We start from the raw sequence: 13,055 nt of genomic DNA on the forward strand, positions 1-13,055 counted from the left end.
GTGGGAGGGGGCTTGGGGAGGGAGGAAGCCTGCTTGTCGAAGGATGCTGGGTTTCTGTCTGGGTGAAACGTTTTTTAATGCCGTAATACCCCTAGGCACACGCAGGAAGAGATTGGCAGGGGGCACACAAAAAGAGTGGTCCTGCCTCCATTTTACCCATGGGGATCTGCTCGTCCGTGTCCCAGAGATTGTCCCCAGCAGGAGCACCCGGCCCCCTTGCTTTGGCAGAGCCTGGCAGGGTGCTGGGAGACCAACCTGTTCGCCAAAGCCTGCAGGGGTGACACGGCTGGGTTTTCCCCAAAGTTTGGTTCTCTATCCCTCTGAGCATCACGCTTTGTAAAGCAGATGAGCTGCCTCCTGCAGCTTTTGTGGTCTGCTGGGCAGCAGTGGAGAGTGGTGTAATTGCTCGTTACCTATGGCTGTCCATGTGTCTCCCCGTAGTGACGCTGTACGGCGTGTTCACCAACCACTACTCTGCAAATGGCCCGTCTCGCTGTCTGCTGCTGGAGCTGCTGGACATCAGCGTGTCCGAGCTGCTGCTGCACTCCAGCAACCAGGGCTGCTCCATGTGGATGATCCAGCACTGCGCCCGAGACGTTCTCGAAGCCCTGGCATTACTACGTGCACGCGGACCTCAAGCCACGCAACATCCTGTGGAGCGCAGAGGAGGAGTGCTTTAAACTCATTGACTTTGGACTTAGCTTCAAAGAGGGGAATCAGGTTTGGAACATGCTGGTCTCGCGGCAGTTGGCTCTGTGTTGACTTGTGTGGGTCTGTGGTGCTTTCAAGCTCATGAGTGCAGGAGCTGACGTGACCTAATCAGAATAGTAGCTGAGCTGGTGCTGAGGGTTTCCTGGAAAAGGCTAAGATATCTGGCCCCAGAAACAAAAGCACGTCTCTGGTTTCTATTGATGTCTTAGCCTTTGTGCTACACATGACCATGAATTCCAAAGTTAATGATGCACTGGAAAAAGCGGTGTCTCAGCTGCCTGGGAAGCTTGCTAGTTTTCATGTGGTCAGACGAGTGGGAGCACCCAGATCTGGAGAATTTCCTTTTATCATCCCTTATCGTATGTAGCAGTAATCCAGGCTTCGCCATCAGCCTCTCCAGTCAGTTGCATTATCTCTGGCAGTGTCCTTGTGCTTGTCTTTACTTTCATCCTATCTTCAGCAGCTTCCTTTTCTCAGGAAGTCTGAATGTTTCTTTCCCATGGCATTGTGCTGACGAAAGCCCGTACTCTGGTTGTGGGTAGGCAGTGTCCGTTCTTTACTGACATGGACAGTTCTCCGCCTGTTCTGTTCTGCTTTTCCCATTTGCTGGGGCTTTCACTCTTCATACTGTCATTTTTGTTTTGGTGATTCTGCATTTTGTAAGCTTGTCCTTGCCCTTTTAATTCTCTTTCATGGCCTCTGATGAAAGCAGAGAGCCTCCAGAGGTTTTGCTGTTGGCTTGATAGAGCTTCTTTTCACCCCTCTCTCTCTCAGTAACTGCCTGTGAGGGGTATGGGTAAAGCTTTTTCATCGTGTGGCCTCATAGCAGATTTGCCTTTAATCACTGGGTGATGAGCAGTAAGTCTGGTAAAAGAGCTATGGTTTTTCTGTACAGATGTTGTCCTGGCTTGTCCCTCCCCCATGCACTCCACTCATTTAAAGCTTTTAAATTCGTATCCTTTTTTTACTGGTTCAGCTGGTATTGACAGTACAGCCGGCTGATCTGCAACTGTCAGAGGACTGTGTGCGTAACCTGTCTGAATTCTTTGGTACAGGAGCTGTTTTTAATGGTTGTACTTCCTAACAACTCCTCCATGTTGTTCTTGAGTTCTCCCATGTTCTTGGCTGAGTGCAGGTTTGTGCTGCTAATCTGCTGCTGGCTATCAGCAAAAAACACTCTCCTGGTGTCCTGTGTCTAATGCAGATGGTTTTTTTTTTTTTTTTTCTTCAGGTCTGTGTTTTGCTGCTTGCTCTGAGTTGCCTCCTAGTAGTTGATGAGGTGTTTTATTTGTTTCCGTGGTTCCTTCCAATCTGCTTTCTTTGGGCTGAGTTTCCTTTGCCCATTCTCAGAAATACGCTGGCTGTACGGGTGAACCTTCTGACTCTGCTTTGAATGTGCCCTGGGTATCAGCTTCCCCTCGCCACCCCTGCCTGTGCAGGCGCAGATGTGCACAATTTCCTTATCTGAGTCAAGACCATACTGCTATTATTTGTGACAGCTCTGCCGAGCGTATCCTTGCGTAACTTCTCCTGCTGTTACTGTTTAACAGAGAATGGCTGTACCTAGAGCAAGGTCTCCACCACATATATCTCAAAATGCTTTAGATGGTAGGAGTGAAGTTCCATCTCGCAATTTTAGCCGGTGGCATTGACCACGGTGTTTTCTCTCTCTCTAAATGTTGCTTGGTGGGGCTGCTAATCTGCTGTTTTTGCCGTGCTAGAGGTTCTGCTCTTTGCTGATAGGAGGAGGGATGCAGATGAACAATTTGTGTGTATCAACTTTTTTTTTTTTGAGGTCATAAAACACTTTTGAGCTCTGTTGCCTGAAAATGTCTGTTGTAAACTTTATTTTCAATCAGAGAACCAGATAATTTTGGTTTGAATATATTCCCTTGGTAAGAATTCCCAATCCTGTGCCTTGTCCCGGAAGCGTGCTTGCATATTCTTCTGTCATTCCTTGAGTCGCATCTATGTGTCTAAAACGAGACCTCCCGTGTTAAAAAGACGCAGCATGCAGTTTGTCTTTGGACACTTACAAGCCTTGGCCAGACAAAGCCACGGCTGAGTGCTGGGGTATTGGCTGTGAGCAGGAGGCTGGACTGGAGACTGCAGAGCAGCCCCTCCAGCCAGCACTGGGGTGATTCTATCATCTCCTGTTTTTCTTTAAGCAGGTAACACATTGTACTTCACTCTGCCGGCCATGGCAGCCCGGCAGGTGTTGATTGCTGCAGCACTGCTGGCTGTGAGGGGGAGAGGGAAGCGGTGCGTGGGAAGCACCTTTGATCGTTTTCTTGTCCAAGCGTTAGGTGCCTGCTTCGTTATTTTAATGTTTTGTTCCAGAGCATGTCAGTACTGCGGATCCTCGCTGTTCAGACCGGGCTGTTTGTACTCTCATGCAGCTGACGTGGGAGCATGTTGTGGGTGTTCGACCCTTATCCTGAAACTTGTAGCATCTTCTGTGCTTACGAGAGGTTAATGGGCCAGTCTGCAGTGATATCCAGGCTCTTCCTCCCAGCAGAGGTGTCTTTCAGAGAGATCAGATGTTAGTGGGATGCTTGCTGGGAGAGGTTTTCTCTTCCAGTCAGTCTTGGTTTTTCCTCATCAGCCCAGCAGTGCAGGGAGTTGCACTGCCCGCCCAACACGACTGGCTGTACAGTGCTCTCTGCCCAGTGAGCAGGAGTAGTTTGGTGACCCATTTGGAAGAGCTTCTTGTGACTGATTTAAGGATAGAGCAGAGAACCTGAATCTGGAAAATTAACTTTTTGTGTTTGATCTTCCATAGGATGTGAAATACATTCAAACAGACGGGTATCGGGCTCCAGAGGCAGAACTGCAGAACTGCCTGGCACAGGCAGGGCTCCAGAGCGAGACGGAGTGTACCTCTGCTGTGGATCTGTGGAGTCTGGGAATTGTTTTACTGGAAATGTTCTCAGGAATGAAACTGAAACATACAGTCCAATCTCAGGAATGGAAGGTGAGAGCTGCTGTGGGTGTCTTTGCTTGCACCAAACCTGTCCTTCTGCTTCTGGTTTGTAACCTGTATTTGTAAGGTAGCACCTGGCATCTAGGGAGTGTTTCCAGGATGTTTCCCTAATCCTATTGCCTCGAGGATTAAGGTTACAGAGCCTTAAAGACCTGCCTGCCCTGTGGGACTGGTGTGTCTGAATGCTGCCTGTGTTCGGCTTACTAAGAACTGAGGGTTCTGGGAGTCTGTGTTGGAGCCTGTGTCTTGCCAAGATTTGGGAAATGAGTTGCGCTGGCTGTAGCGTGGCACAGAAGGAAGAACAAAATGGGTGGCTGGTGGCTGCCATCTAGTTCAGCAGCACTATGACAGAGGAATTGTTTGCCGATTTTAGTCTAATTTGGGGATCTTCTCCTAAGTCCGTATCCTGAGAAAACAGGAGGAAGGCGCTGTGTTGTGAGCCTGGAGCCTGACTCTGTGCTCTGCTCTGTATGAAATAGTTCTGTGCTTCCCTTCCCAGTAAGAGTATCCTTTCAGCATCATAACATCCACAGTAACAGCAAATTTGCCTGCACATGGGAATTTCCAGCTTTCGCACAGGCAAATGGGAAAAATTTATCTGCTGTGGGCCTGCTGGTTTAAAGAGTGAGGCTGCAGCGCTGGGGATCTCTCACGAAATGCCACAGTAACAGAGCCCTCTGCATCCAGTCCAGAAAATTATGGGATATTGCAAGCTATACACTGGTCTTTTTTTGACTCTCTAAGCACTGTTTATTTTGCTTTCCAGGTAAACAGTTCTGCCATCATTGATCGCATATTTGCCAGTGAAGGGGTGGTTAATTCAGCCATTCCAGCTTATCACCTCAGAGACCTTATCAAAAGGTATCTTATCACATTTACTAACTATTGCAGCCTGAGTGGAATGTGTTGATGCAGGAATGTCACCTCCAAGAGCATAAGGATGTCTCTTCTCTTCCAGCATGCTTCATTGTGACCAAGGAAAGCGAGCCTCCGCTGAGAAGGCGTTATGCAGCCCATTCTTCAGCATTCCCTTTGGTAAGCTGTGTGCATTGCCCCTGCTCGTGGCTTTCTCAGCACGTACTGGAAGCAGCACAGAGCCGCGTTGCTGCTCCTTTGCTCTGTCTGCAGTGCCACAGCCGGCAGGTCTGAGCGGTGCCTGTGCTCCCAGTGCTGCCCAGCCCCTCTAGCCCTGCAGGCTGTCGCTTTGCCCTCCTTGAAGTCCCAGTAAGTTCTGCCCAGATCAAACTGACCAAGAGTGTGTTGGCAGCAGCGTTCATCAGAGGGGACAGAAATAACGGAGGTACTTACTGAATATGGTGACCGTTAAGGTGCTTTTGAAGAGTGCAGTGCTATTTATGGTAGGTGGATGGTTTTTCTTGTGCCAAGAGTTTCCTAGTTCAGAGGCCAGGAATGTGAGTGACTGGGGCAGTGGCTGGTGGGAGCATCTGCTCCTGCCTCCTCTGCACAGGTCGAATAGTCCCAGCGTGGTCTCATGGTGCAAGCCTGTTTTTGCAGTGACTGGCCTACCTCTTCTGGTGCCTGTGTGGCAGGTCACAGACAGATGTTACTGTCACTTTGATCTGGCACTCTCTCTTTAGTTTAATAAAATGTTCGTGTTTCCCCAGGACCCCACCTTGTGGGTCGCAGGCTGTCAGCAAAAGATGGGCTGAGACCACCCTGTGTAGGCTACTAGCCCTCCCTGTTTGCTGCTGTGTTGCTTTTGGAAGAGTTCTCCAGAGCTTTTCTGCTTTCAGGAACACCAGTGAAGAGCTCTGTGTCCAGCTTTTTTGCAACATAAATTAATGCTTCAGGCATCCAGCTTCTGGCTGAGACAGCATTTTGCCTTGAATGTCAGCCCTGCTTTTATTAAGCTGCTTGGTGTACCTTGCTGTGAGGGTTAAGTATTGGCTCTTGAGGCCACGTCGAGACACTGGTGTTCCTGTGTATTATGCAAAGGTAACAAACTTGTTCCTGTTTCCAGACTTCTCTTGCATCTCAGAAATTGGGACTGTTGTAATCAAATCCACCTTCCATGGAAGGAGCTGAACCTTGTGGCCAATATTGCTTAAGAGCAGAGGGAATAGTGTATTGGCAGTGCTTTCTGCCAATCTGTCTAGTTTTAAACACAGACCTCTGACTGTACCTAGGAAGGTGCTTCTGTGGTTAGTGCTACAAGTTTATACAACAGCTTCAGTTTTTCTTAATTGCTGCTTCTCTTTGCCAGACTTGTCTGTGAGCTTGTCTGCACAAAGAAGCATTTACTGTTGCTTTCCTCGGAAGTCAGAAAATGACCTGTCATTGCCTTTCACTTGGACACGGTAGCTCTGTCTAGAGCAAAGATAGCTGAGAATGGCTTTCCTTGTCATTTACAGCCAGGTCTTGCCTTTCCGGTTCATCAACTTCTTTCCTGAGCTGGTTGCAGGCTGCAGCCCTCTGTGTTGTCAGTGTGGTTGACATCACCTGTCACTTTGAGGAGGAGCAGAGGGGCTGGGCAGGAAGCATCTCCTGGGGCAGAAGGGCATTGCAAGAAATTCGTTTGTCACTAGGTTACAGGAAGACCAGATGGCTCTGAGTCCTAGGGGTTGATTGGCCTCCCTCTCTGAAAAAACAAATGTGAAATGGACAGACTTACTTGCATAAAAGGGGCAGCATCTAAGACCAAGTTGACAAGTAAATATTCTTTCAGTCCCTGGTTCATCTGATGTTGTCTCTTGGTTGACAACAGTCCTGTGGAAGGATGGTCCCACAGGTTCACCTGGAGCTGGAACATGCCTGGTTATCTGAAGCATCTTTCTTTGAAGGACTGTCCCTGAGCACTGTCTGGGCATCGTCTAGACTGATAAGACCTTTCATCCTCTAAGCTGTTCATAAGGACTCTTCTGCGTCAGGCAGGAGGAGATTTACAGTGTGTGAGCTGGCGTATCATCACCTCTTGCACTATGAGATCAACATCTTCTGTCTGCACCTGGCAGAGATGTCAGCTCCCTCGTACGTGTTGTGTACTTAGCTTGGAAAAGTATTCCCAAAGAAATAATAGCCTGCTGTCCTTACAAATGTAGTCAGAAGGCTCAGCCTGGAGAACTGGAGCCATTTCCTCCCTCCTCTCCCTCACTGTCAAGTGTGAGAGCTGGGAGGTATTACCGTGGTGTTCAGCTGCTGTAGCTGCCAATACAAATAAAACCGGTAACGCTCTACAAGTACTGCAGGCTGGGCTCCCGGATCTTAAATTCATGACTGGCCTGCCAGTCCCTTTCAGGAACATGAATTCAAACATGTGTCCCTGGAGAAGTGACACTGTCGCTGCTGCTTGGAGTTTTGAGAGGACTGCGTGTCCTTTCGGACAGGACTCTCGCAGTTCAGCGATAGTCTGTCTGCCTTGACTGTTTCCTTCATCCACAGCAGTGTCTGTGCTGCGCTGTTCCAGGCCATCCTGGAGCTGCCAAGTGCCCCGTGGCAGCGGGCTTTATTTCTGCTCCTGTAAAGCTGCTTACCCGTGTTGTGGCCATGCCTTATTCTATAGCACTGCATCATTTAAGTAACTACGTAGTTTTCCCTGTTTCTGTTGCAAGATTGTATGATGGTCTTGAAAACAGTGCATTGTTGTTGGATTTTGAAGAGGGGAAGGTTTACATGGTGTTCAGGGAGGAACTGAAAGATATCCTAGAGAGTAATGAGGCTTATTATGCCTTAGTATAGCTTAAGAACTGGAGTTACAGAAGCTGGCTGGCCTGTTCTCAGCTTGTCTGGAAGCAGTAACAGGAGAGGCAGGGTGCAGAGCGGGTCTCTCATCTTCTCGTATCTCCATATATACGGGGCAGTTTGCTCAACTAGCATAGCTCTTGGGGTCACATCCATTTCTGAATCTGAGCTGAGCAGACATAACTCTAGTCTTAATTTATGCTAGCTTTGTAATTTTAAAAGCAATTTCAGGTGATGGGCTCAGTATAATTCAGAGTGCACTGAACCCTTTGGAAGAGCCCCTCGGTGCACAGGTGAGGATAAGTTGGAAATGGGGAGAACGTGGGCTGTGAATGCAGGTAATAGTGAAGAGAAGCAAACCCGTACTGCAAAGAGCAGTAAGTGCTTGTGTGTGATAGTGCCTATTGAGTCACCTTCCTGATTTCTTCCTCCTTTGGACTTTGATTTATTGTATTTTCTCTAATTCCCTGGGTGTCAAACAGCTCCCCATATCGAAGATTTGGTGATGCTCCCAACGCCTGTGCTGAGGCTGCTAAATGTTCTAAGCGACGCTTCTCTGCAGTGCGAAGAAGAATATGAAGGTTGGTGCAAGCCATACAATTCCCATATAGTAATGTCATCTCACACACTCTGTTTTGTTTTTTTTGAGGACATGAGAGCAAGCAGAAGAGCAATTAATAGGTGCAAGAACAGCAAACAAAGAGCTGCTCAGCTAAGAGTTGGTACCAAGCGGGTCAACTGCACCAACAGAGAATAGACTAAGAGACTGAGGCAGAAAGCAGAGCTTGTAGTGAGTTCTTGAAGGATGCCAGTTAAAAAAAAAAAAAAAAAAAAGTTTATTTTCTTCTTTGGTTAAATTGCCACAAACCTCATAATGTGTCTGTGGCTCTGAGCTTCTGCTGGACGTGCACAGGACTCCCGAGCCCAGTAGCAGAGATCCTCAAAAGTTTGCTGGTGAACTTATCCAAGATCTCAGCAGAGAACTGAAATATCTCGTTGCAGTTCTTAAACTGTGGCAAAAACTGTACATGGTAGGTGGTAAGGCACGTCAGTGGAATTTGCATTTCTGCTTGCTCTCAAATCCACATGAGTGGCAAAAGCTAGAGAGCTCTAGGGATATGAGTGTAAAAGGCTGTGTTCTGCTCACACAAAGAAGGGTTTGTGGCAGCTGCTTTAGTTCCCCTCCTCCAAGTGCCGTAACAAACAAAAAAAAGCACTCACAAATCCCAAATGTTTTAGCTACTGGAAGGCCAGGCTGTGTGTGCAAGGAAAAGCACTGTCCATGTGCTCCAAACCCTGCTGTTGGGGATTCACTGCCTGCAGGTCTGCGTTCCTGAGCCTCGGTTCAGACACTTTGTCTCTGTATGCTGCCATTAAGCAGCATCAGCTTCTGCCGTGGCACCTCTCAATTGTTTGTTTCAAATTGAGAGGAAAAAGCTACATGTTGAGTGAGTATTCGTGATGTTTTCATCTGGCCTTTATTTGTTTCTTGGCTCATGCTAATTTGCAAAGTGAAAGGCAACCACCTTTTTGCCTTTCTCAGATATCTTGGAAGACATAAGGGAGGAGTGTCAGAAATACGGACCGGTGGTTTCCTTGCTTATTCCAAAGGAGAATCCTGGTAAAGGCCAAGTAAGTGGAGGGAAGAGGCTCTGTATTCCCACCTGTGCTCCATGTGCTGCAGGACTGCTGCTCAGCTCCTGGAAATCTCCGGGCTGATGCCAGTGCTAAAAATAGCTGGTTATCTTGAAGGACAGCACAGGTTCCTTCCCAGTTATGTAACCTAACTTGGGAGGTCTCCAAACAGCTTTAGCAGGGGAGCCGGGATATGGGAAGGAAGGGGAGAAGCTGGTGGGTGGGAGGGGAAGCATTGAGGATGTAGAGCAGCATCATGTTTTCTCCCACCTCACCAAACACGCTTCCATTAGAAATGAGGGGCAAGAGATGAAATTCCAGTTCAGAGATACAGCTCCTTCCTTTTTAGCTTCACTGCTCTGGGCTCAACCAAGGACAGAGGGGAAAAATTTGTTTGGGAGCTGTTTTCCCAGTTGCAGGCGTGGGAAGGGGTGGGTGCCAAGCTGCACTGGAAGTCCGATTTCTCCTCTCTCTCTTTCAGGTCTTTGTTGAATATGCAAATGCTGGTGATTCCAAAGCTGCCCAAAAAATGCTGACTGGAAAGATTTTTGATGGCAAGTTTGTTGTGGCTACGTTTTACCCACTGAGTGCCTATAAGAGAGGATATCTGTACCAAAACTTGCTGTAGGCAGTAGCAACAATCAAGAGAGTTGTCTTGCTCCTCTTCCTCATGTGTTTCACAGTTTTGAATGTACAAAAGAGCTTCCTAGCCCTGCTTTTGAGTCATCTGTGAAGGACAGATGCAAAGGACTTCACTGGGCTTTGAAACCTTTACTGCTGCTTTGTGATGTGCAGAGGAGGCCGGGATGGCTTTTGGCGTGTGCTTGTGCGTGTGTCCTGCTTGTTCGTTTACACTGGGTGTGTGGCTTTGCCCGGCAGGTGCTTGAGTGGCCGCAGTGGTGACCAGGGAGCCTGGGAGGCCCAGCAGATCTTGGCAAGCGCTTGTAAGTGATCTGAATTGAGACCATTTAAAGTCTTGGCCTTAGCACTTGATTTTGCTCTGGAGAGAGGATTTCTTTGTTAAGCTTTCCTATAATGCATGTGCTCTCCTCCAGCGCTGGGGAGGAGGAGGACGAGGAAGGCTTCCCTGCCTTTTGTTGGTATCTGTGACAAATAAAGAAGCAGAATCGCCATTCTCTCTAAACTAGACCAGGAAGTCTTTTGAGTCTTTGCATCACACAGAGCAGAGAGAGGCAGTGAAATCAGATCTGCTGAGCCTACGGTGTTCCCCTGTCACTGCCCTGTGACCCGCGAGGAGCCATCCGTCTGCCCTGGCGCAGATGGCATGCTGGGCTGGGCAGCAGGTGTGAACTCACTGGTGTGCCCGGGGTGGGCAGGGGCTGCTGCTGGATACGTGTCCGAGCAGCGCCAGCCTCGGTCCCAACACAACCTGTAAGCACTTTGTAGCCTGAGGTGATGTGAAATCCCTGTCGTGTGGAGTCATCTCTCTAGCACATACACTGTGCTGGCAGTGATGCTCCCCAGCTCTAATGCCAAATCATCCGTAATACACAAGCGGCTTTAGGTGGTATTTTGGAAAGGAGCGCTACAGCATGCAGTATTCTTTGTGTCTCAGCAGGACCCCCGCCAGTCTTATAAGAAAAAAAACAATACTTGTATGTCGTAGGTCCCATGCTTGGATTTTCTGCGTTGTGCGTTTTGGTTTTGCATTAGCCCATTAGACTCGTAGATGAGAGGCACTGACACTTTTGGTCCTTCGTAGGTGACACAAAGGGCTTGAGGCAATCTGAGATGTGTATGGCAAGGGCTCTCTCAGCCATCAAGCTTGACTGGCCAGGAGAAGGTCTTTCCCAGTGTCAGGGACAACAGCCATCTGCTTTTGGAGAAAAAAACCTGGGTGAGCAGTGTGCCTGCTCCCCCCAGAGCGAGCTTTCTGCTCACGCGGCTTCAGTGCACAGACAGAAGCTTGCTCGGACAGCATGGGGCAGGGGTGCTCCCAGGGGTGTGCAAACCCACGCACCCCGCAGAGCCTCTCCCTGCAGGACTGGGCACTTTGCTGCTGGGGAGCACAGCGTGGAGCAGCCCTACGTAGAGGGAGACCAGCATATTCTGGCTTGCAGCCCTGGTACCAGTTTTAGTGAGGAGGAGAGCCCTCGTGAATTATTTTCTGCAGCTGAAATACTTGTGGGCAGCTGCCCGAACCATCTCTGACCTTCCCTGGAATAATACCTGAATTACCTTGCAGTTTACTTTTTGCATCTTGCTGAGGCTGGACTTCTGGAATCCTACACGTAAAAGTTCCTCTTGATTTTTGCCCTGTGTGTGTGGTGTGTCAGGAGATTCAATGTCTGCAGCATCTCACGAGTCGGAGTTCCTCTGTGTGCTGCTGTCGAGTCCTGTCTGCTGTGGCCCTTCCCAAACTCCCCCAGAAAGGACCAATCTCTTCGAATTTTTCTCCTGCTCTTGAGGTGGTAGGTTGTCCATGAAAAACAAAATATCCCACAATGAGTTTTAAGGTGTGATTTGCTGATCAGACTTTTTTTCTGGGAATTATGCTACTTTGGTGTACGTGGCTGTAAAGCAGCTTCACAGAGATGGGGTGTGTGATTCACTGCTTCTAATTTAACTGTCTTTGCAACGAAGCACCTCTAGTGTCTGGGATGGATCGGATGATTAACTTGGTGAGGGTTTTTCCTTTGAGAAGAGCAGTGTTTAAATTTCTCTAAGTACCGGTAGGTATTGAGTGACCTGCTCAGCTCTCAGCAGTCGCTGTCCCTGGTGGGCTGTGCCGGGGCGAAAGCACTTTGGCGCAGAAGTTTGTGTGTTGAATGCCATCATGTCAGGAGTGTGGAGCTGGCTGGTGTGTGCCTGTCAGCTGGCAGAAGCAGACCCCCTGCCCTGCCACGTGCCAGCCCACATGGGGACATGGGGAGCTCCCCTCGGTGCGGGATGAGGTCTGTCACCTGCAGCAGCACTGCGACAAGGAGATCCCAGGGTGCGGGTGCAGAGCTGAAATGCATTTACATTCTCACATGCGTGTTTCTAGGACTGTGAGCTGCTCTGTTATCTTTTCAACATATCTCTTTTTTCAGTCAGAGTTGTGCTTTGGGTTTGCAACTAAAGGTAAAGAGCTGTGCCAGGATTAATCTTTAGAGAGGAGCAGCAGCCTATTGCTGCTGCGTGGTAGAGCTGTTCCACCAGAGTCTGGCTGGGGTTGTGTTCAGCTGCTTTAATAGGAGCTAAATAAATCTTCAAGATGCAAACTCCTGCCACCAGATTTTCTCTCCAGATGCTCGTTGACCATGCTTGGGCACTGAGCTGGGCGAAATCCCCAAAGCTGCTGCTTTTTCCTGTTTTCCTCCTGGCAAGAGTTGAAGATGCTGATCCCTGTCCTGTCACTGGATCCAGCCCCTGGCTTCCCTCTGCGGGCTGTGGGCTACAGGCGGGTTTAGAAACTCCTCGGAGCAGAAGCATTTTATTATTTATCCCTTGCCCTCTGTCTTCAAAGCCTTTTCCTATCACGCTGAAGCTCACTCTGGTGTCTGAGCAATCTGTCGGTGGCTTGGCATAAGTTTCAACCCTTCTAAAACCTGAGATTTTCTTAACTCTGGATTGTACCTGAAGCGTGCACGGTGATTCGATCCTGGGCATCTGCCACTGTGTGTGCCTGGGTGGGCCTGGCTTTCCTCATCTCCAAACCCTGCCCGCTCGAGTTGCAGAAGCGTTGAGGCTTTCTGCTCGGATGCTCACTGGGTTTCTTGGTCTGTGCTGCTGACACCGCTCCCTCCAGACAGCCCGTGGGGTGACACCCACCTGCGCAGTCCTGGCTAGGTGACAGCTACGTGTGGAACCCCCCAGCCTGCCGTTGGGGGAGAGGAAAGGGTGATGGATGAAGCCTCTGGAGATGGCCAGGGGAGGCTGGTGCTGCTCTGGGGGGATGCCGGGGTGGGCACCCGGCCTGGGTCCCTGGGATGAGGCAGGACATGGGGCTGGGTCGCTGGGAGCATGTATGTGAATGGGAAACACGTTGGCATGCCACTGTTCCTGGGTGGTGTTTGGGTTTTGT

General features: G+C 49.3%; 1 protein-coding gene across 1 annotated transcript; it reads left to right on the plus strand.

The window, feature by feature from the left end:
* Positions 1-441: 441 nt before the first annotated feature.
* On the plus strand, positions 442-9,737 carry LOC104464544 (serine/threonine-protein kinase Kist-like; the record flags this gene model as incomplete). Its single annotated transcript, XM_010077279.1, is given in 8 exon segments — positions 442-616; positions 618-720; positions 3,494-3,685; positions 4,461-4,555; positions 4,653-4,729; positions 7,876-7,974; positions 8,937-9,025; positions 9,510-9,737. Coding segments are annotated over 8 exon segments (977 nt in total), but the record flags the coding sequence as incomplete, so codon positions are not given.
* Between the last annotated feature and the right edge of the window lie 3,318 nt (positions 9,738-13,055).

The sequence above is a fragment of the Pterocles gutturalis genome, unplaced genomic scaffold (assembly GCF_000699245.1).
Source record: "Pterocles gutturalis isolate BGI_N339 unplaced genomic scaffold, ASM69924v1 scaffold33478, whole genome shotgun sequence".
NCBI lineage: Eukaryota > Metazoa > Chordata > Aves > Pterocliformes > Pteroclidae > Pterocles > Pterocles gutturalis.